The following is a 24,399-nucleotide window of genomic DNA, read 5'->3' as shown; positions in this document are numbered from 1 at the left end:
ACTGCAGGGATGTAACAGTGACCTTCCACCTATTTCCTTCTACCATCCTGTTCTGCCAGGTCCCTACAGGCATTGCGCCTGCTTTTCCTTCCCACTGGGTCCCCACAGGGCTTGGGGCTCCTCCCATTCCCCTTCATCCATCGTGTAGTTATCTTCTGAAGATCTCCAGAGCTTCCAATCTCATATTGAGGAAAGAGGGCAGGCCATTTCGTCTCTCAATGTCCCTGAGACGTACAACCCAGGAATGGAATGATCTGCTCTGCTTCCCTAAGATTGTATTATTGCTTTCTCTCTGGCCTACATGGAGCTCTGGAGATCTTCAAAAGGTAAGTATGCCAGGGGTGTTGGGATGGACAGGGGGCCCAAGCCCTGGGAGGGTCCAGTGCAGGGGGAAGGCCTGCAGGAGTCCATTGAGAGGGAAACAGGCCGAAGAGCTGTGGGAAGCCAGAGGGGCAGGAAGCGGAGTATGGGGTATTTTGGGGGGTGGGAGAGGCCTTGAGAGGGTCGAGGAAAGTGGACCTGTGCCTGTGCTAGGCTTCCTGGGACTCTACCCACCCCTGAGGCACCCAACGTTTGCTTAACAATTCACGTGGTGTTTAACAACCGCATCAAAGAGAGGGAGGGATGGGTTCCATTAAGGTCATAGGATGAGGACTACCATAATGTACTGAAAGTCTTAAAAACTTTGAAGCTAGTTGGTCTTTTAACAATATATTTGCAACTGCAACAGTCCTCGTGGAGAAATTGATGAGTCATCAAGTCAAGTGATTATTTCTCAGCTATATGTGTGTAAACTCTTTTTTGACATATTTGTAAGAGTTTCGGGCAAAGCAAATTATTTCCAGTTTCTAATTACTTAAGAGATTCCTTTTATAACTTTATAATCTTGGTGGATATTTAAGGTAAGATCAAGCTTGTATTTTTACTATAAAATTCTTTGGAAGAGATTGATTCTGAAGTGAATTATAATTGAGAAACATAATTTCACTACTCTAAAAGCTTCCGTCTCTTAAAATATCACAAATGATGTTAGATATCACAATATTATCCCAAAATAATATCTAAATGACGTGGTACTTTTAACATTGAGATAGAAAAATCTAAATGGAGAATAGTTTATATTGGTATGCTTCTTGGAGCACTGCATTATAAATTGGCTATTTAATATACTTAAAATAGATCTGGAGCAATCAACATGTCATATTATACATAAATGTATTGTAAATGAGTACAGTAGCTTTTTTTAAAGAATGGCAAAGACATATGTATTTATTCTACAACTCCTATGCATCTATTGGAAATGTAGAACTTAACAGCTAGAGAACTGTATGATAAAATACTGAAAATGTAGAAATTTGTAGGAAGAATAACAGACAAAAGCAGAATTAATTATTGTGTTATATTTTCTTCTTAGAATTGAATCTTTCACTGTAATGTTTGCAGTTTCTGTTTTCTGGAACATATTCTTGATCTGTTTTGGAGGGTTTACTTAGTGCTGCATCATACTCATATGATGTTCATATGTTCAAAATGATCTGCATTCTATTAATGCAAAATTTCTAGTTCTTTTCTTTCTCTCCCTCACAAGACACTTTTAAAAACTTATTTTTCATGGCTTGTATGGGTCTTCTCTGCTATCTCTCCAGTTTATCTTTGTCTCTTGATTCTTTCTCCACCATTCAGAACCTCTGTACCCTGCCTTCCCTCTGTCCTTGAACTCTTCACCATTCTAATCAACAAGAACTATTTTTCATTTCCCTTTTCTCTTTTCTTGATTGGCTGGGAATATTACATACTCTATATGTTATTTTTGCCACAATAGGTCAGAATTATGGGGAAATTAAGGTGCTTAATTTCTTCAGCTTCAGTCTGAAATAATTCCAGTTGCTGAAAGGTTTTTGAGATTTATTTTTTTAATTCGCAGCTGTTAGGTATTTTAACTGGTGCAGTGCGAATTTGTGAGAATACAGTGATGCTAGTCATCACTATCTTGCCAGTCTTTAGTCTACTAAATAGTGTGGAAATGGTTGAAATATTTTTAAAAACTAGCAGTTATTTTAATGTTGAATTTTTATTATTCAAAATAATGGGGAATGTACTTATGTTTTTGGCTGTTCAGAGTTGAAGGAATTCAAACATAAGATACTGAATACTTGTTTCTGGCAGATCAGTAGTTGGCAATTGAAATCTAGAAAGCAGGATGTTCTGGTTCAGTATAAATAATATTTCAAAAACTACATATATAATATTATCCATGATATATGTGTTTGAGAAAATGTGCTTACTGCTTGAATTGTCAAATCACCTTGACTGATTTTAAAAGACTCTTGAATTCTCTGATTATCTTGTTGTTTCTTTTTTTAAATATATATATTTTATTAATTTTTATAGGATTAGGATTAGGGTGGGGTCGGGGTTGGGGTTGGGGTTAGGATTTTTTAAAATGACATTCTTAATAATTAGCAAACAGCATGTTGTCTGGGTTCATATATTTAAAAAATAATGAATGATAATTAATTGTTATAAACAATATGCTAATTAATCACTCAATAGTCTTACTAGTATATATTCAATGTTACATATCACATTTATTTCTCTCTAACTCATTTTTCTAGCCATTGATAAAAATTATCCCATGTTCTAAAACACACTGAATCTTCTTTCTCTTTTATCTTTAAAGTCAATCTATCCATTTCTGCACACTCTAAAATTTTCTTAATTAGTTCTTCAGTTGGTAAGTTTTCATTTTTCCAATATTGGGCAAATACAATTCTTGCTGCAGTTAGTACATGTCAAATTAAATATATACAGTCTTCCTCAGTGCTTTTTTTCTAAAAAAAAAAGAAAAAGGTGCTGGAACTCACACGTCATACAACCCGCCTTGCCTACCCTATAAGGTGCCATCCCAAAAAGGTGCCGGAACTCTGTTCTGGGCGTTCTATGAGAAAAAAAGCCCTGGTCTTTCTCATAATTTGCTCCTATTATTCCTAACAAAAATAATTCTGGCTTGAAATCTATTTGTTTTTTAATCATTTTCTCCAACCATAAGTGTATTTTTGACCAAAATCTTTCAGCTTTAGGGCATGTCTACCAGATATGGTAATAGGTACTTGGCTTTTGTTTGAATTTCCAACACTTGTTTGAAGTATTTTTAAACATTTTCGCTAATTTCACTGGTGTTAAATGCCATCTGTAAAACATTTTATATAAGTTTTCTTTAAATGCCACTCCTTTCGTTAATTTAGCATTTCCTATAAACTTTGCCAGTTTTCTAATTCTATATTATGTCCAAAGTTCTTTGCCCATGTTATCATTGTTTCTTTTACTTGTTCCTCTTTCATCTTTAAGCTTAACAGATATTTATAGTTTCTTAATAAGTTTTTCATCTGTTTTAGCAGTATCTGATCGAATTCTGTCTGTTCTTTATAGAATCCCATTGTTTTAGCATCTTTTTCATATCTTGTTCGGATTTGCAAAAATGGCCACCATGATAGATCAATACCTTGTTCTTGTAAACCTTATCTGTCTTTCAATTTCCCTTCATTGTCCAAAATATATTTATAGGTCACAACTTTGTCATAATTAATTAAATTTGGGTAAGTAAATGCTTCCATTTGTATAATGGGAGACTTCAATGCAATAATAGATGGAACTTTGGACTATAAAAACACTAAACAAGGGAAGAAAGGAAGAAATATGTTACCTAAAGCATTTTTTAAAATGGCAGAAGAACTCTGTATCCAAGATATATGGAGAGAAAAAAATCCAAAGAAACTACAATATACATTTAATCAAATGTATAGATATAAATCATGGTCTAGAATTGATATGATATGGACATCCTCGGAACTTAGCACAGTGATACAAGAAATTGAGATAGAAACTAGTATCTGGGCAGATCATAATCCAATAAAGATGATTTGGAAAGGAGCCAAGAAAAAAAATAAGATGGTCCTTGAACAAATCTATATTGAAAGAAAAAGAATTCATACAACTAGCAACAAAGCAAATGGACTTTTTTTTCCAAATAAACAAGACAGACGAGACATCACTTAAAAATGTGTGGGACACAGCTAAAGCATATTTCAGAGGATTGGCTATAACATACTGCTAAAAAGAATAAAGAAAAGAAACAACAGTTAAATTTGAAGGAAGAATTCAGAAAGTTAGAATCAGAATTACAAATGGACCCACAAAAGAAAATACTTAAGCAAATGGAGATAATAAAACAAAAATTAAACCTAGCTGAGATGGAAATAATGGCCCAACAGATTAAAAGGGCTAAACAGAACTTTTTTGAAAATGCCAATAAACCGGGGAGATGGTTTACATATAGACTGAAAAAAGAAAAAGAAAAAACTGATAAACAAGTTACAAGACTCAAAAGGTGAATTACAGTTTCAAAATGATGACAATTAAAAAAATTATCAAAGACTATTACAAGATACTTTACACGCAAACGAAATTTCAAAAGAAAAAATACAGCAGTATTTAAAAAAAGAGACTTTATCAAAAATTTCAGAGAATATTCAAAATATACTAAATGGGAAAATATCAGTGATGGAGATTATAGAGGCTATAAAAAGGCAAAAAAAAAAAATGATAAGACTCTGGGTCCAGATAGATTACCTGCAGAGCTTTATAAATCATTACAGGATATACTAAGCTCAATATTGAAAGAACTGTGCAATAAAACACTTTTCGAGGCTAAAATACCAAATACATGGACTGAAGCCAATATTACCCTAATACCCAAAGAACACTCTCATCTAATGCAAATAAAAAATTACGTACCTTATTAAATGTAAATTATAAAATTTTCGCCTCAATAATAGCAGAAAGACTAAAAAAGTTTCTGACCAAATTTATACATACAGATATCAACGCTGTGACAATGGATGTCATCGCTCTCACGACTGAGAACCAGCAGCCATTTTTACTTTTGCTTTTAATGTGCCTTTTCTATTCTTTTAGAGTTCAGATGTAGAAAAGGGGATGGGGTAAATGCCTGAGGGTTTAGCTAGCCATAACAATGTAGAAGTGTGGGAACTCAGAATGTATTCTGATAAGGTTTTGGCGGGCTGAGGGGCCTGGGAGAAAAAATGGCTGCAATTTTCATCAGTTGTCAGAGCGGGAACATCCAATATTTACAGTGTTGACAACCATGACAACAGACCAAAATGGCTTTCTATCTGAAAGACAGATAAAAAATAATTTAAGAATGATTCTAGATGTTTTAAAATACTATGAAATTCATCCAGGGAAATAGATGGCTTTAATATTTCTTGATTCACAGAAAGCGTTCGACAACATAAACTGGCAATTTATGTTTCAGCAACAAGAGGAAATGGATTTTGGAGAAAACTTTATAAATGTAATTAAAACAATTTATCATAAACAAACAGCCAAAATAATTGTAAATGGTGACTTTACAGAAAATTTTGATATTAAAAAAGGCACAAGTTAGGGATGCTTACTAACTCCATTATTATTTATACTAATACTGGAAGTATTAAATAGAAACATCAAACAAGATATAAAAATTAAAGGACTGGAGATAAAAGATGAAAAATATAAACTACAAGCACTTGCAGGTGATTTGGTTTTTATTTTGGAAGAACCGCTTGAAACAAGCACTAAACTTATGGAGAAAATAGAGGAATTTGGAGAAGTGGCAGGGTTGAAAATAAACAGAAAAAAGACTAAATGCTAAAAAAAATCTAACAGAAAAACAAAAAAAACAACTAGCAAAAAAAATGTTCAAATAGTTAAAAAAGTTAAATATTTGGGACTTTATTAAAAGCAAGGTGTGCAACAATAAAAGAAGACAACTATGTAAGATTGCTAAAACAAATAAAATTGGATTTGGAAAAGTGGAAAAATTTATAACTTTCAATGCTGGGGAGAATAGCAACAGTGAAAATGAATATCTTACCGAAAATACTTTTTCTATTCCAAACGATAACTGTAAAACTGGTATTTTTTGATGAACTAAATACAACAGTACTGAAATTTATCTGGCAAGGAAAAAAAGCTAGAATCAGACTGAAAATGTTACAAGAAGCGAAAGAAAGTAGAGGATTTGGACTGCCGGACTGGACGTTATACTACCAAGCAACTATTTTAACTTGGCTTAAAGAATGGATAATGCTTAGAAATAAAAGACTATTATACCTAGAGGGGCATGGCCTACAAATTGGTTGGCATGCCTTTCTGTGGCACGGGAAGAATAAAATCATAGATACTTTCAAAACCACTTTATAAGAAATACATTTCTTTTAGAATGGGAAAAAATAAAAGCAAAAATTTATATCAAGATATCTTGCTGTTTCTTAAATGAGACTCAGGTTGCCTATGCAAACCAAACAGGTGTGCCAAGCACTTCACTGAACTATGGAACTACTGGCAGGCAGGCAGGGTGTACCACAAGAGAGTTTTTGATGATGGTATTGCCCCTACATAGGCAAATAGATAGAAGCACCATCAAAGAGATCCACCAGCCCATATCTTTTCAGATGAGTTCTTCCAGCTGCCCAAATTCAACTTTGGAACCAATGAGGCTTTACATGTAGCAGTAATAAATGGCTGATTTATTGAGGTATTGAATAGTAGAATCTCCTTCAGGGAGAAAGGGAAATGAAAAGGCAACTAAGAGATAAGATTTGTCTTCTTTACGATTGATTTAATTCAGCTATTATCAAAAAAAATTCTTGGCAGATTAAATAGATTAAAAATAATCCCTCAATAATAATATTAAAAAACCAGTGAAAGGATTTTAGTCAGTTTTAGTTAGACATAAGGAAAGTGGCCTTACTATAGAATCACTCCAAGCTGTTCAAGATATTAAAATCAATACTAACTCTTGGAATTCTCTTTGGAAATGAATTAGGATCTAATGTCAGTGGGAAGAAACAATCACTTGATTGTTCATCATGCTGTTATAAATTAATTTTTAAATTTTATTTTCAATACTTTTCAAGCTTTTTAAAAGGTTGCCACTCACATTTCACAGTTTAGCACACCAGACTAAATATAGATAGCTGATACTTGGAAGTTCTTATTTCATAAGGTTGTGAGTCACATATTACCCTAAGCTCAAAGAAAAAAGGAAATTCTAGCCACGGATTCTTCTTGAGCCACAGGTCGTAATGCTGTATTGAAGTATAACAATAAATATTACCACTGACTGTATGAATGGGGAAATGTTATCTTACAAAATCCTCTAAAAAGAATAGAAACAGGTGTGTGTGTGTGTGTGTGTGTGTGTGTGTGTGTGTGAGAGAGAGAGAGAGAGAGAGAGAGAGAGAGAGATTTGCTATTTCTGCTGAAATTTCTCACTTAGCAACATAAATTCTGGCCTCAATTGTGGTTGTAAGTCAAGGACTACCTGTATTCAAATGTGAAATTTTTAAGACTGCAGATCTGAGAAGATGCAGGTACAGGAACTGGCAGATGTGATCTCAGAACCACTGAATTATATTTTTCAAAGATCTTGGAGCACTGGGGAACTACCAGGGGACTGGAAAAGAGCTGATGTAGTTCCCATCTTCAAAAAAGAAAAAAAAAAATGGATCCAGGAAATTACAGACCTATCAGCCTGACCTCAATACCTGGGAAGATTCTGAAAAAGATAATCAAACAACGAATCAGCAAACACCTAGAGGCAAACAAAATCACTACTAAAAGCCAACATGGGTTTGTCAAAAACAGATCATACCAGACAAACCTTATTGCATTCTTTGACCAAGTGACAAAATTAATGGATCAGAGGAATGCTGTGGACATAATTTAGTAGGACTTCAGTAAGGCATTTGATAAAGTAGATCACAACCTACTACTCGATAAGATAGAAAAATGTGGGTTAGACAGCATCACCACCAGATGGATTTGTAGCTGGTTGACCGGCCATACTCAGCGTGTGGTCCTCAATGGAACTGCATCTACATGGAGGGAAGTGTGTAGTGGGGTGCCCCAGGGCTCTGTTCTAGGCCCAGTGCTCTTCAATATGTTCATCACCGATTGGACAAGGGGATAGATGGGGAACTCATCAAATTTGCAGATGACACCAAGCTGGCAGGAATAGCCAACACTCCAGAAGACAGGCTTAAGATACAGGAGGACCTGGACAGACTTGAACACTGGGCGCTATCTAACAAAATAAAATTCAGTGGTGAAAAAAATAAGGTTCTACATTTAAGCAAGAAAAACCAAATGTACAGGGGGTACCTTGCTCAATAGTAGTAACTGTGAGAGGGATCTCGGAGTCCTAGTGGACAATCACTTAAATATGAGCCAGCAATGTGCTGCAGCTGCCAAAAAAGCCAACTCAGTGCTGGGCTGCATTAACAGAGGGATAGAATCAAGATCACGTGATTACACATTACAATGCCTTGGTAAAGCCACACTTGGAATACTGAATCCAGTTTTTGTCACCACGATGTAAAAAAGATGCTAAGACTCTAGAAAGAGTACAGAGAAGAGCAACAAAGATGATTAGGGAACTGGAGGCTAAAACATATGAGGAACGGTTGCTGGAATTGGGTATGTCTAGTTTAACGAAGAGAAGGATGAGGGGGGACATGATAGCAATGTTCCAATATCTCAGGGGCTACCACAAAGAAGAGGGAGTCAAGCTATTCTCCAAAACGCCTGAAGGCAGGACAAGAAACAACGGATGGAAACTAATCAAGGAGAGAAGCAACCTAGAACTAAGGAGAAACTTCCTGACAGTTAGAACAATTAACCAATGGAACAGCCTGCCTCCAGAAGCAGTGAATGCTCCAACACTGGAAGTTTTTAAGAAGAAACTAGACAGCCATTTGTCCGAAATGGTGTAGGGTTTCCTGCCTGAGCAGGGGGTTGGACTCGATGACCTCCAAGGTCCCTTCCAACTTTATTATTATTATTATTGTTGTTGTTGTTGTTGTTACTTATGCACTCAAATAGTCATATTCCATTCTACACATGTTATAGAGAATATTAAATGAACATAGGAAGAGAATGCAAATTCGTTAATTGACTGACAGGGTCACAAGTAAGATAATATTACAAGTAACATTCTCTTACTTGTTATAATATATGTTATGTTCAGAAACTCTACTGGTGGTAATGATTAATGACATCTATTCTGCTTTGCTACATACTGATTTGCAAATCTGAAGATTAAATATTTTCTCTCCCCCCCCCATGCCCTATTATCTGCACTCATTTTCCAGATTATTGAAGATTTAAGATGGATTTCTCTAAACTCCCCAAAATCCGTGATGAAGATAGAGAAAACATATTTGGCTATGTCTATGGAGTCTCAGGGCCTGGTAAGTAATGCTTTGTTCTCGCTGAGAAATCTCTGCCTTCCTCTTTCACATAGTAAACATTATGAGAATCTCTCACTATGGTGGAGATATTTTTATACTTGTTATTATTCTCTGTGTGGACATGAACAGAATAGAGCACGGTTCTGTCCTAAATGTTTGCCTTTTGCTGTTTTGAGCCTTCTGGAATGATGATGTTCGCTAGTGTTGAGGTCCATTCCTCCAGAACATGGGAAGATTTTCCTTCCTTGCATGGAGGGGAAGGGGAATTCCATGGTGCAGTGGGGAAAGAGCCGCAAATCCAATGTTGTCTCCATTTGCAACCTTCCCTGCCAACTTCCCCATTGACTTTCTGATGAAGCTGGCAGAGAAGATTGCAAATGGTAGTCAATAAATGATTGGAATCAGTTGGCAATGACATGATTACAAGGCACTGGGCAATAATTTTAAATGCGAAGAGATTGCCAAGTGCCCAAAATATGGTATTGTAACGGGTAGGGGTGGATCTGCTGCAACATTTTATGATTACATTTACATTAAATGATTGGTCATAAATTGAAGACAACTTATATGCTTCAGAGCACGTGTAAAATCCTTGCATAAAATTCTTTTTCAAATTACTAGACCTTTGCTTTAATGGGTACCTCCTAGTCTCAGTACTGGTATTTCATTTGAAGTCCTTACCTTTCTCAGAGGTCTTTCTGCCCTTTTTCCAATTAAAGACTCATTTGCTTTTTCCAAGCTACAGTATCACGCAACCTTTCTTCCAAATCTGTTACCTAATTCCTTTTGAACTGCTATTGGAATGGAACTGAAAACTTACATTGTTCTGTGTGAAAATATACATTCACCGCTTCTGGAGGCAGGTTGTTCCATTGGTTAATTGTTCTAACTGTCAGGAAGTTTCTCCTTAGTTCTAGGTTGCTTCTCTCTTTGGTTAGTTTCCACAGAGAGAAGCAACCTAGAACCTATAATCCTTTCCTTTGTTTTTCTTAGTGGTCACTGCTTGCAACATGGCAGGAGCTGCTATGTATGAACTGGTACGAGTTGGCAATAGTGAACTTGTAGGAGAGATTATCCGTTTGGAGGGTGACATGGCTACTATCCAGGTGTATGAAGAAACCTGTATCCTTTTAGCTGATATGCAACTTAGATTTTTTAGCTTAAGATATGACTTTAGAGTAATGGAAAGACAAAATATGACCTGGTTTAACAATTACAGTTAAACTATAAGCATTTAATAATATTCTTATGCATAATAACAGTTAACAAAAAAATAAAATTTATTAGCTGGAGAATTTATAAAATTATAAGTGCAGACATGAGTTATGCATGAAATTATGGTTTAGATGGTTAACAATGAATCTTTGGAATGTTAACAATATTTCTTTTGGCTCATCATTAGACAAAAATTTACACCAACACTGATAGTATCTGACACTGTTTTCCAGAATAATTTCCTCAACAATTTTTTTAGCTGGTGTTTCAGTTGGAGATCCTGTGCTTCGCACTGGCAAACCACTTTCTGTGGAACTTGGACCGGGAATCATGGGAGCCATTTTTGATGGTATCCAAAGACCTTTGTCAGACATTAGTAGTCGGACTCAAAGTATATACATTCCCAGAGGAGTAAATGTGACAGCTTTGAGTAGAGATATCAAATGGGACTTCATTCCTATAAAAAACCTGCGAGTAAGTTATCTTGGGTTCTTTAAAATATTTCAGTAGATGTTTTGTACATATTTGAACAAGGATTTTCCACACTAAAATGGAAACCAGGATACTAGCATCCATCAGCCGTTGTACTTATATTTCCTGATAAAGTTAAGTTAAACATTGCATCTTGAGTATGAAATATTTCCAAAATCATCAGAGTGACTCTTCTGGATTTCAAACTGGATGTTTCAAATCCACATTGTTCGGATTCAAATACTTTGCACAGGATTTTAACAAATTTACCTTCAGATGAATGGGAAATTCCCCAAAGTCATTCAGGAAACATTTGGATCTATCAGATCATTTTAACTGATCCTTCACCCTAACTGAGACTGAGTTTCCATGTCAATCAAACTGAAAAAAACTCTCCTCATCTTCAGACTACCAGATTTAGCATATGGCCTCCTCTATTCAAATGGATGAAAAATATGTTTAGGCCGATCTGTGGTCACCAGAAAGGGCATGCAATCCTGAGTGGCTCACAACTGAGCAATCTCAGTAGACAGATTTGTGATACACAATATCCCTACATTGTTCTCACCCTCCAAACAGTACATCCATTCAAAATTGCCAAACCCTTGGATGGAGCTCCTGGTCAACAAGATGGAATTTTTAGAAATCATTGTCACCATTTCCTGCCTTCTGTTACACCAACATATTATACCTGCTATAATATGGCAGACAGAGCTGGAAGAAACAAATTATCTCCCTTTTTTCCAACATTCCTGATTAGTGCTTTCATCCAGAATTAAATTTAGAAGCTAAACATTCCACTATGAATTAATTTCATAAAAAGTGTAACCTTTATGTTTGAAGGAAGGCCAAAGAATATCGTGCTCTTCTTTCCTTGCAAGCTCTTACTTACAACAGTCTACCTATACCCTATAACTTCAGTGCTCTTTTCCATGCCATGGTCATTACTCACTGTCCTCCAACTTCATAGTAGTGTCTGACTAGCAAACATCTCCCTTTAAAAAAAAAAAACCCTCCTCATGACTCACTTGCACATAAAGAGACATATCAGAAAGGACATCCTGTTGTCTCTCAAAAGTATAAACCATTTTGGTAATGAACAATCTAAGAGAAACTTCTCTTTAAACGTCACCTGCTTCAGGAAATTGGTTCAAGGTCTTTGGGCAGCCAGCATCTAGTGGAAGATATGTCAGATTGTGTGCTCGGGGATACGAAGAACACAATAGGAAGTCAGGAACAAGCAAACAAGAAGCAAGATGATAATAGTGCACTGAGTTTCTCCCAGTTTACTTGTGATTTCAGCTTTCACCTTGTGTCAAGAGTTTTATTGGGAGTTTTATTGCCCCCTTGTTTTAGAGGCTTTAATTTTATTTATGCTTTATTTTATCTTCATATTTCCATTTGAATTGATATTTGTCTCTCTATATGTCATTTTTATTTTTAAGCAGCTTGGTGATTTTTGTGATTGCAAAGATTAGATATTAATCAAATTAGTTGAGTCAAGAGGTTGCTGTACTAGGTTCTGAAAGGTTCCTGAATTTCCTGCCTTCTGGTCTCTATCAGTTGTAAAAATAGCTGGAGATCAGAGTTATTTGGGAAACTGAGGATGCAAATAAAACCAAATTTTAGAAAAAAAATTTGTCCATCTACTTTTGAAGAAGATGATAAATAATGACATTTGAAGAATGTAAGGATGAGAAAGAAGGACATGAAATTGGTTACAGGACAAAGAAGAGTAAGTAATGAAAATACAGTGGTTGCCACAAAGGGAAACAATATATAATTATAAGTCTTGGACAAATATGATGATGGAATACAATTTAAGATTTATAGCAGAGAGTAATTCTATGGGCCAATGTGACAGAATTCTTGTCAGAATCCATTTCCTATTGGGGGGATTGGTTCTGTCCTTTTCTGTCTTTTTTCTATGGGTTCTGTCATTTTCCTGAAGGGAGGAGGGAGGCCCTTTGGGATATCTTACTTCTCCTTTTGCCTAGCTACAATGTATCCTCTCTGCCTTTTCTATCTGCTTGCTCTTTGAACTATTTCCCCTTGATGTCAACCTGGGGTGAGAAAGGAATGTGCCTGATATGTGCTGCAGCTAAGAGGAGACAGGGGAGGACCTCAGGCTTCAGTGCCTTGGAAGGAAATCTGTATGGACTTTATTGTGGAGTTACCAGAAAGTGGGGAAAACACAGTCATTTGGGTCATGATGGATTTGTTTTCTAAGCAAGTGCATTTTATCCCATGCCCAAAAGTCCCCAGTGCAAAGACACTGGCGAAAATATTCGTTCAGCATATCTATCGGCTTCATGGGGCTCCACAACAAATCATATCTGATAGGGGAGTGCAGTTCACGTCAGAGTTTTGGAAAGCATTCCTGGGACTTTTGGGGACCACTCGGGTTGTCATCTAGTCATCATCTACAAACAAATGGTGGGACTGAACGTTCGAACTCCGTACTGGAACAGTACTTAAGATGCTTCTTTAATTATCAGCAAGACAATTGGACCGACCTACTCCCGTTCGCAGAGGTCGCTTATAACAATGCAGTGCATTCCAGCACGGGTTACACTCCTTTCCAGGTTGAAACAGGACAAAGTTTCAACCCAATGCCTGAATTACCCTCTATTGAACCAACCATCCCTTCCCTGAAGGAATGGATTGCACAATTACAAAACACCTGGCCAGTTGTGAGAAAGGCTTTAGACGAAGCTAGGGAAGCTTATAAATTCCAGGTAGATAAAAAACAAAGTGAACCCAAACCATTTCAAGTGGGGGAGAAAATATATCTGTCCACGAGATACCTAAAATCCCTGCAGCCCTCAAAGAAGCTAGAGATTTGTAGGATCATTCCCCATTAAAAGAATAATCAATCCTGTTACAGCAGAATTGGAACTCCCTAAGACGCTTAGACAGGTTCACCCAATTTTTCACTGCAGTCTTCTAAAACGTGAGCTGAAATCACCCTTAAGGCCAGCTGCAGCTTCTCCCCTCCTCCAATCATGGTATAAGGCGAACATTAATGGATTATAGAGCTATATTAGCATAAGTTCAGTATTGTATGTATGTTTTCACTGTTTATATATGTAATGTATATTCTTTATACTAAATCTCCACACTTGTGATGATACATCTTTAAGATATTTTCCTTGGATGATTTGCCTGTACTGTGGCATCCAGTTCATCATCTGTATTAGGGGAATGCTCTACATTGTGTTATTAGAGAAAGAGAAAAGGCATTTGCTGACTCTGTCAATATAAGGCCCTCAGTCACTTTTTACAAAGGAACGTGGTGTTCGATTTTCAATGTGTCACCCATTTATAGAAATTCATATATAGACACCAGTAGACATTCATATAGAGAGCATGTATTTGTAACTTAAGAATTTCTTTTTAATTTCAGGTTGGTAGCCACATTACAGGTGGAGATATCTATGGCCTAGTGAATGAGAATTCCCTTATCAAGCACAAAATCATGTTGCCTCCACGAAATAGAGGTACAATAACGTACATTGCTCCACCTGGAAATTATGATGCGTCTGTAAGTTTTTATTTTAATTAAGTTTGCTAGTCTGTTGTCTGTCCTAAATAATACATAGATTTTGATGCTTTAGACTGGTACCAAATTGGAGGGGGGGAAATTCCCATTATTTCCATTTTCTCACTACAAATCCTTGCTTAAATTGTAGGGTTGCTACAGGTTTGAGATAAAAAGAGTAACAGAAATGTATAGATAATCACCTTCCTCTCTAATTTCCTCGATAGTCATGTTTGTGTATGTATCTATATACCCCACTGAAATTAGTGTATAGCTGAACTAATACTGATGAGAAGCAACATGATTTTGTGGAGTATTACAGTATTAATAAGCCAACAGCTTTAAAATTATTTGTACTTTATAGATAGCCTTCATAGTGCCCTGAATTGCTATGGTGAACATAGCTTTATGGAAATATACTTCTTTGCTTCTATGCCTTCCAACCTCTGCCCAGCACAATTCTTGACCCTCTCCACTTTACTAACATAGTTCTCATTTGACTAGTGAAGTTAGCTTTAGCCTTGTATTTACAAGGTTTGCTTGTTTTCAGTCTCTGTCATTTGCATTGATCTTTATTTTGCTGCTTTCATTTAGGATGTTGTGTTGGAGCTGGAGTTTGAGGATGTGAAGGAGAAATTTTCAATGGTCCAGGTCTGGCCTGTACGTCAGGTCCGTCCTGTTACAGAAAAGTTACCTGCAAATCATCCTCTTTTAACTGGTCAAAGAGTCCTTGATGCATTGTTTCCGTAAGTGTCAGTTGTTTCTAACTGCTTTTTTGTTCAAAGGGATAATTTGTGCTCTTTCTTTTTCATGAATCACAATTATTTTATAACACAGTGTGATTCCTTATCAGCCTGAAAGCTCACTGAATGAGCTATTTCTCACAGCCATTTCTCAACTTCAACTACTGCCTCACACTGTAGTTGCAGTGAGAAAAGGGAGTATGACAGACAAGGCAGGAAAAACATTGAACAAGCCAAAAATAAATTATAAACACACATATTTTTTCAACATTTAAATATGAAATAAATTCCCACTGTAAAATTTGCATCTTGGTAAATTTTAGTTTCAGATAAAACATTGATTTTTCAGAGAAAAGAGTGACTATGTTTTAAAGGGCTTGGTGCAGTGGTTTGAATGCAGTACTGAAGACTACTTCTTCTGACTGTCAGCTGCCAGCAGTTCGGCAGTTCAATTCTGGTTGGCTCAAGTTAAACTAATTTTAGTAATTATGTCCTTAATTATGTTTAGATTCCATTATACATTGTTTTTCTCTTATACACATATACATATATATATATATATAGAAGGATGTAATACTTCTTTTATTCAATATCTTATTTGTATCTGCCCTCAGGGCTGTAATAAATTCAAATTTTCTGGAATTCCTATATTCAGAAGTAAGGGTTCCCTCCCAACTTTCTTCTGAACCCAAACAAAAGAAATTTAGTGGTGTTTATGAGTTCTTCAGGGTTAAGCTTGTTATGTTGACAAAGATAGAATTTGCTCACTTTTTATAGGTCCAGATTACTTATCTTATATCCTGAAGAGAGAAGATTTTTGGGATGGAATATCAGTTGGGTCACTAGAGCAATTTTCTCTGGAATGGAAAGAACAAGAATGCCTTCCAAAACATGTGAAGGAAATGGGCTGAAGCAGCCAAGTGAGATTATAGAGTTGCTGATTGCTTTACAAAGCCCTCTGTTACACAGCATTTTCCATGTTTTCTTTTGGTTTAATATGAATGTTTTTTTTAAATCTAGGTGTGTTCAAGGAGGTACTACTGCTATTCCTGGGGCATTTGGTTGTGGAAAGACGGTTATTTCCCAATCCCTTTCCAAATATTCCAATAGTGATGTTATTATCTATGTAGGCTGTGGTGAGCGGGGAAATGAAATGTCAGAAGTGCTCAGAGATTTTCCAGAGGTTGGTACTAGGAGCTGGTAATACTGTGCAAATGAGAGTTCAGGTGGGAAGTTTTAATGTTGCAATTTAATTTAAGCAATTATGTTGATTTCCAGAAATAAATAAATAAATAAAAAAGCATTCTTAGAAGCCTTCCCAAGGCTTTTTAGTTCCCCTAAAAAGATAGTTGAAATGTTTTTATTGGCTGTACAAACCATTGAAATGTTTTTATTGGCTGTACAAATATGTTTGTTTCTGGTACTTGAAGTTGGTTGATTAGATAATAAGACTTGGGGGAGGGGGAAATTAAATAAAAATATAAAATCTTTTAAATAGAAAAACTGAGATCTTCTGACACTGGAGACAAATTCCTGGTGTATCTAATCGCATTTGGCCAAATAAAGCCTATTCTGTTCTGTTCTATTCTATTCTATTCTATTCTATTCTATTCTATTCTATTCTATTCTATTCTATTCTATTCTGTTCTGTTCTATTCTATTCTATTCCATTCCATTCCACTCCACTCCACTCCACTCTACTCCACTCCACTCCACTCCATTTTAGCAGATTTAGAATGTAAAATTTTAAACTGTATTTTATTGCTGTTTTATGAAACTATTACTTTCAACTCAATATGCGCAGAGTTGCCTTAAGAACCTGTTTTCACAGAAACATATTAATGGGCAATATCTAGGCTAAATATAATCCCACCTTATTTTAGTGGAGCCCCCAACCCAATTTTAATGGCTCTTAGATACCACCAAATTCACTCTGATCCTCTGTAGGTACATCATTGGATACTTTACAACCTTTATAAATCCAGAACTATTAAGCAGATGTGCAGCCCCCAGGTCCAGGAAAGGTCCCCATCTTGATTCAAAATACGACATAATTTTAAAAATGGCCGATTTTTAAAAAAATGGTAAAAAATACAAAATCATTTTGGTGTATTTTTTGTTTTGTTTTATTTTTCTGTTTTGTATCTTGAGATTATTGATAAAAGGCGAGTTAAATATTAACATCTAGTAGTCATCTAAACTTACTGAAATTCAGAAACAAGTAGCAATTCTGTTCTTGGAACTGAATTTAAATGAAACGAATTTAAAGATAATTCTTATTTAAGAAAAGAAACAAAGTGTTTTTACATCTTAAATGCTAACAAACTCATTTTAGCAGAATCTTTAATAGACTATGTCTCATTTCATAGTTAATTCTATGCAGTCCCTCTGAATCTCTGTACATCCTGCACTGAATTTTTAGGCAGTTATCAAAATGATTTTAGAGATATTTGGTTGAGTTCAGTTTTTGAGGATAAATTCACTATTACCATAATTGATGGTAATATTATATTACCATGATTCAGGATCTTAAATTTGGCATACCAACCCTTTAAAAATGTATGCAAAAAAATAGCTTGACTTGTTTCTGTAAAGCATAGCAGTTTGGAAGAAATATTGTGTCTTTTGCATTGTAATAGGATAATGATATAGTTTGGGGGGTCAAAATTTGTGAATCATTCCAGTATCTACTTTTATTTTTTCTTTAGAAAACAAATGTCTTTTTGTTTCCATTTTTCTTTTTTCTTTGTAGCTGACTATGGAAGTTGATGGTAAGGTAGAAAGCATAATGAAGAGAACTGCTTTAGTAGCAAACACTTCCAATATGCCTGTTGCTGCCAGAGAAGCCTCTATCTACACTGGTAAGAAATGTGGAAATAAACATGGTATTGACTTAATGCTTGTTTCTTGGTCTTTTAGCTATTGCTGGCCTTCTCCAATTCAAAAAGTGCTTATAACAATTTGCCTATGAATTTACCTTTGACCTGTGTCACTAAGGATTACACTCAAGAAGTGCCAGTAATGTAGAATAAAAACAGAACTGTAATAGTAGTGTCTTGGTGCCAAATGAAGTTGATTGGGCAAGAAAAGGAACCTTATAGAAATCTAATTTGCTATCTCTCTTGTAGAGGACCTAAGGACACTGAGGCCATTAATTATAGATTTGACAGCCTTACCAAGAAGACCAGACAGGAAATATTATTGTAAATGATGTTTAATAGAATCTTGCAAGTCTGAAAGCATAAATCTCTGCACATTCCAATATTTTCCTGATTATTTCTTCCTCTGATGGCAGTCTGAAGAGTTGTTTTTGTAAGAAAGATCCTCTTTAGCCTATTTGTTTAGGTTTGGCTTTGTGTGAAAAAATCAGGTAGGCAGGGCTCAAACCTTTAAGGCAGACATGTCAAACTCAAGGCCCACGGGCCAAATCCGGCCCATGATGTGTTTAGATCTGGCCCGCAAGCAGACTAGTAGTAGGAGGTGCTTGAGTATGTAGCGGGGGGGGGTTGAGGTGAAGCGGCAGCAGCGCCAGAGAAGCCTGGGGTAGAATCTGTTGGAGCTGCAGTGTTGCTGGGGCTCTGCTGAGGTCTTAGGATCAGCGTGTGCGTCTCTAGTTGATCAGGTCTTCCTACAGACTCAGGGACAGTCAGCAGCTGCACGCAGTCTTCGGGCGGACAGTCAGCTGGAGCTGCAGGGCTTGGCTGGGACACCAGAATCAGCGCACACAGTTCCAGCTGATGAGCGCTGTGTGAAAAGGCCAGCTGGGCAGTGAATGAACACATGAGGGAGGAGAGAAGGGGATATAAAAGGAAGAGTTTTGGTGGGGAGGAGGAGTGAGGGGGGGGAGAGAGGGCGATAGGAGAGATGTCAGTGGGGCAAGCCTGAGGGAGAGAAGAGGATAGAATAGGAGAGGATTCTGTGGGGCAAGCCTGAAGGAGAGAAGGGGACAGCAATTGACCCTTTGAGGGCAACCACAATGCTGATGCAACAATTGAGTTTGACACCCCTGCTTTAAGGGATTTATACACAATAACAAGCAGTTTCAATCTGACTCAGTGTCTATTGGGAGCCAAGGTGCAATCTTGTAATGGTATGTGGGAAAGACCGTGGGAGGCAGGTCAAAGAGATGTTGCCTAGGAAACAGGCAGAAAAGAGACAGCATAGTCCACAGCTGTATAGTGGGCAGAGCAAGAACCTCCAAAAGGACCTTCCTTAAGTCTTGGACTATAAAGCAGGAGAAGGACAGATTATGAGGTTGAAAGATAAAGAAGATACAGACTACTATCAAACTTGGAACTTATTTTATTCTTGGTTAGAGAAAAGAATGAAGGATTAGGAATTGAACATGTATTAGCATAGCAAATTCCAGACAACTTGTTGATTAGAAAAATTAACATATGTTGATGAAAAAAAACCAATAAAATTTTTATATATATAAAAAAAACAACTCTTCAAGAGTTTTTGTATGGTACAGGCAGGAGCCCATTTCAAGGAAAATGCAAACTAAGGAAAGCTAATTCCAAGATATAGTACAAGGGTTGGTGAGAGGAACTAAATCATGAAATATCTCCAAGCACTTCAGTATTTTAGACCAAAGAGGGGAGCCTGCAGATTACATGTTGCCCTCAGCATCCAATGTGCAGTCCCAGGGTCTCCTGCAAACTTGACCCTTTTCTGGTTTCGGGTATGTGCAACAAAATGGGAAACATATACTTTATTGTTTCCAGCATTTGATTAAAAGGAAGAAAAGGAAGAACTCAAAGGAGCAATTGAATATTCTTCTTATGCCTAACAATCAGTTGTACCCTGTGGTACAAATCTTAAATTCTTGAATTCTTCTAAATTTCTTATAAGCCACTACAGGTGATAATTAATATTTGACTTGTAATTGTTATTGGTCATAGGAATTACCTTGTCTGAATACTTTCGTGACATGGGCTATCATATCAGTATGATGGCTGACTCAACTTCCCGATGGGCAGAGGCACTTCGAGAAATTTCGGGACGGTTGGCTGAAATGCCTGCTGGTATGCATTTTCTTCTTTGTAACTTTTGGGGGAAAAATTGATTCAAAAATTTTGAGTTTTCTTGTCATTAGAGAAGCTAACTTGCATTATATTGGATAATTGCAGATAGTGGTTATCCAGCGTACCTTGGTGCTCGCCTAGCTTCTTTCTATGAGCGGGCTGGTAGAGTAAAGTGTCTGGGGAATCCAGAGAGAGAAGGAAGCGTTAGCATAGTTGGAGCGTGAGTATATTAGCAACAAGATGCTCTTTTTCTGTAGTTGTATATTATTTTGCACTATGGTCTATTACCTGATCATCTATTCTTGTACATCGAAAATATTCCCTGAAATTAAAAATGCTTGTTCACAAAGTGAAACTAAAAGAGATAATGGGGGACATTACATAAATAAAATAAAAAAGACATTTCTTGTTTCAAAACAGCATTAGAGAAAACAATCTGCAGATTTGTTAAAGTTATTATTTTCTTGATACTGTACATAGTTTTTCACTGTTTTGTGAATACTATGCGAAGTCTCTGATACATTTTAGGAACTACAGTCATAAATCAAATTGTTCATTTAAGTGTTTCTCTGCCCATTTATATTTGATTAACTATTCATTTTCTTAATATCTTTCCAACCTAGTCCTTACCTGGATTCTTAAACATTACTTAAAATGGAAAAAACCATAGATTCAGTGGCAAAACTCATACTTTGAATATCATTTCTGACAACCGTTGTTATGATTAAGGAAGATTTTTACATCTTCCTTACATGATGATTTTAGTAAGATCACTAGAGAGGGCAAAGCTAAAAGTTCAGTCTTTGTTGGGGGTTGCAATGGAACATTCTCAGTGTTAAACAGGCAGCTCAGAGTTCTGCTTAAAAAGAAGCATTTAATTAGGAAGTCCAAGCCTAAAGAGTGAGTTGCAAACATACTGTACAGTTGACGGTCCTTCTCAATTTGATGCAAGTATTACTACTAATCGTATTTTCCCCTTTCTGTCTTTTCTCTCCTATCCCTGTTCAGTGTATCTCCTCCTGGTGGTGACTTTTCTGACCCAGTTACTTCTGCTACTCTGGGTATTGTTCAGGTAGGCAATAATTCTGCTCTCTGACTAAAATGTAAGTTTTAATAAAAAAAAAGCTTCTTGAATCTAATTGGTGAGTCTGTTACTATGAAAGACTCAGTGTTGTTTGTCATTCTTAATCTGTTTATAAATATATAGGCACATGAGTTTGGGTAGTCAGCCTGCAGCAAAGGGAGGCTGCTATTCTGGTTCTGAGATACTTAGTTTGCTGCCCAGCTTTCCAGGGGCTTCTTATTCCCTGCATCTGATGATTGGTCCATCTAATATAACACTGTTTCTTCTAATAATGGTTCTGTAATATTCTGGCCATCTTTTGTACTACTCGTTTTTTAAATTTTGGTTTAACAGACCAGATCTTATGGTAAGAATAGGATTGAGGAAAGGCCTTTTTTCATCTTCAGTTACAGGCAGAGGTTTCTGGTATCTCTCATACTTGATCTGACACAATTCAACATTAATATCAAATGCTTATTTCTTTTTGGGGGAGAGGGGTCAATTAGTGTTCTAAACAAGTTGTGATAATTTGCTCAATCTGATGACACAGCTCCACACCTGTGCAAAAGCAACTGGATTCAAATATAAATGTGAATTATGATACTTTGATACATTTGATACATTACATTTTCAAAATGTAATGCATATCAACCAATACAAAAACTATACATTTGTAAAAGTCATATAAAAATGCTAGCAAAATAGCAAAAAGCATGCAGAAAGTATGATTGGATATGGCTAAAGTTGGCAAAATGAAGAAGTGAACAAAACAAAATTGATATGCTTGCCCATCCTTAGCTGTAAGGAGTGTGCCAAAAGAGAGATCTGGTTCATTCAGAATGAAGTCTTCAGTAGCTATATCAAGCTTGAAGAACATGGAATCATTTGAAGAAGTCTTGGTGTACTAGGATTTCAACCACAGGAGACAACTTGTAATAACTGAGTTATAATTCAGGAGCTTGTCATGCAACCTTTTATGCTATGTCTTTAATGTAAAAATTCTTTTCAGTTATTAGACACAAGTTAATGGTCTGCACATAACAAAGTATCCACTTTCCTTTTCAATTTTGAAACTCATTGGCTGTTCTTCGTCAAATTGCATTCTCAGAATTTAACTTACTCTGCCCATGGAATGCTTTTAAGGTTCAAGTGTGAAACCTTGTTCTTCGTGAAGTAGTCTGAGGCAAATGCAGTTCTGTTAATTAAGGATGCTCATTGACATGTTATTACTTTTGGGGCAGGTATTCTGGGGCTTGGATAAGAAGCTTGCTCAACGTAAACATTTTCCATCTGTGAATTGGCTCATTAGCTACAGCAAATACACACGTGCTTTGGATGAATACTACGACAAGCATTTCCCCGAGTTTGTTCCCTTGAGAACTAAAGCAAAAGAGATATTGCAGGAAGAGGAGGATCTTGCAGAGATTGTACAGTTGGTGGGGAAGGTGAGTGAAGGAACATCGGTCTTATGGAGCCATTTCTATAGCTGAAGCTATTTGGATTAGTTAATTATTTAATTAGTTATAAAATGCTTTGTCTTTTTTATTAAAGTAATTCCAAAGGAGTGTACAAACAAATGTTAAAGCTATACCAATTGGCAACTTCTGAAAATTTGATGACATACTTGTGTTCAGAACAGATATACTTGTGTTGTCAGTGGTAGTTTCAAGATATTGGAGACATGAAATTTTTACTATTTAAACATTTGCACAATGCTAGTATTGTATAGTATAATATTGCAGTCCTAATTAAACACTTCCTTAGGCAAAATAGAAGTGAAAGTTGTTGCAACATAGGCAAGTTCATATTCCCAACCACGCAGTGAGCTGCAAAAGACATCATTTGTTTGTGATACTATCATAAGAGATAGGACCAGCAAAGTATTCTTATTCTCACCCTTATACTCATTCATGGTTCAAAATTGCCATTTTTTCAAATTAATTTTGGTGCATTTGGGGAGGTTCAACCTCCTGTCCCTGTATCCTTAAATCCTGCCACAATGCTAAAATTAGGCTGAATCCAGCACCAGAGTAACTATTTGGGGATACTTAAGAATGGATATCATAGTGTTGATCCCATTCTTTCTTAAATATTGAATAAACAAGTAAAAAAATGCACCACCAATATTGGCCATTTTGTTGCTGAATTTCAATACAATAGCATATTCTTAGGATGCTAGAGGAGAGAGTGGCAAGCAGATCAATTGCTCATTAAAGAGAATTAAAGAGAAGTAGTAAAGAACAGAAAGGACTGGAGACACAATTATTAGAGACAAGAGTAATAATTGAATGGTTGATAAAAGTGATTTTCAGAGTTAATATTAGAACAGCTTTTCTTCTCATACCAACTGTGAGAGATGTCTAAATAAATAAAAAGCTAAGTAAATGTTTTTCTGTGAAGATTCCCATGATGTATTGATAACCAATTCCTAAATTTTGATTGCTTGTTACCTGGATCAGATCACTGTTTTAAAAGACTTTTTCTTCTCTCTCACTTTAGGCTTCTTTGGCAGAAACCGACAAAATTACGTTGGAAGTTGCCAAGCTCATTAAAGATGATTTCTTGCAACAGAATGGCTATACCCCATATGACCGGTATGTCCATAGGAAATTCTGTTTGCAGGGACTGCTTGTGTAGAACTTCTTGATGTCTTGATCTCTGGTAATAAAGTTCCTTTAGATTTGTATTGCATGTTAAGTATATTCTGACATACAAATTCTTCCCATTCAGCAGTCTTGCTAGTTTTCCCTGCAGTTCAGAAAACTACACCATGCTATTTTTTCTTCTCACCCGGCACTGTTGGAACTAGCCTATCAAATATCAACTCACATTTCACAAGTAGAAGCTTATTTTTTCTGTCCTGAATATTATATCAAGCAGTGCTCTGATACAAAAATGCTGAAGATCCAGCTTTCTTCATCAATTTTGCCTTCCAATTAGCTGTAAGTGTATATTATTGAGGGCAACAAAGGACAAGTCCTCAATTGGTACCATGAACGCCTTGTATGTTCTTAAAGATGCTGCT

At 36.2% G+C, this 24,399-nt stretch overlaps 1 protein-coding gene across 1 annotated transcript in view; it reads left to right on the top strand.

Annotated features, from left to right (window-relative positions):
* ATP6V1A (ATPase H+ transporting V1 subunit A) overlaps window positions 1-24,399 on the top strand; it is a 37,102-nt gene that overhangs the window by 9,192 nt on the left and 3,511 nt on the right. The window contains exons 2-13 of the mRNA XM_039366682.1: window positions 9,216-9,314; window positions 10,308-10,436; window positions 10,789-11,003; window positions 14,407-14,544; window positions 15,136-15,287; window positions 16,305-16,467; window positions 18,037-18,145; window positions 20,189-20,311; window positions 20,417-20,531; window positions 21,320-21,383; window positions 22,616-22,819; window positions 23,874-23,968. Coding sequence (XP_039222616.1) covers window positions 9,233-9,314; window positions 10,308-10,436; window positions 10,789-11,003; window positions 14,407-14,544; window positions 15,136-15,287; window positions 16,305-16,467; window positions 18,037-18,145; window positions 20,189-20,311; window positions 20,417-20,531; window positions 21,320-21,383; window positions 22,616-22,819; window positions 23,874-23,968 — 1,589 coding nt within the window. The 5' untranslated portion in view covers window positions 9,216-9,232. The remainder of the gene's footprint in view (window positions 1-9,215; window positions 9,315-10,307; window positions 10,437-10,788; window positions 11,004-14,406; window positions 14,545-15,135; window positions 15,288-16,304; window positions 16,468-18,036; window positions 18,146-20,188; window positions 20,312-20,416; window positions 20,532-21,319; window positions 21,384-22,615; window positions 22,820-23,873; window positions 23,969-24,399) is intronic.

Source organism: Crotalus tigris, unplaced genomic scaffold, assembly GCF_016545835.1.
Source record: "Crotalus tigris isolate CLP2741 ecotype Arizona unplaced genomic scaffold, ASM1654583v1 scf7180000020347.5012614909:4044961, whole genome shotgun sequence".
Lineage (NCBI taxonomy): Eukaryota > Metazoa > Chordata > Lepidosauria > Squamata > Viperidae > Crotalus > Crotalus tigris.
This window is presented reverse-complemented; position numbering and strand designations above follow the sequence as displayed.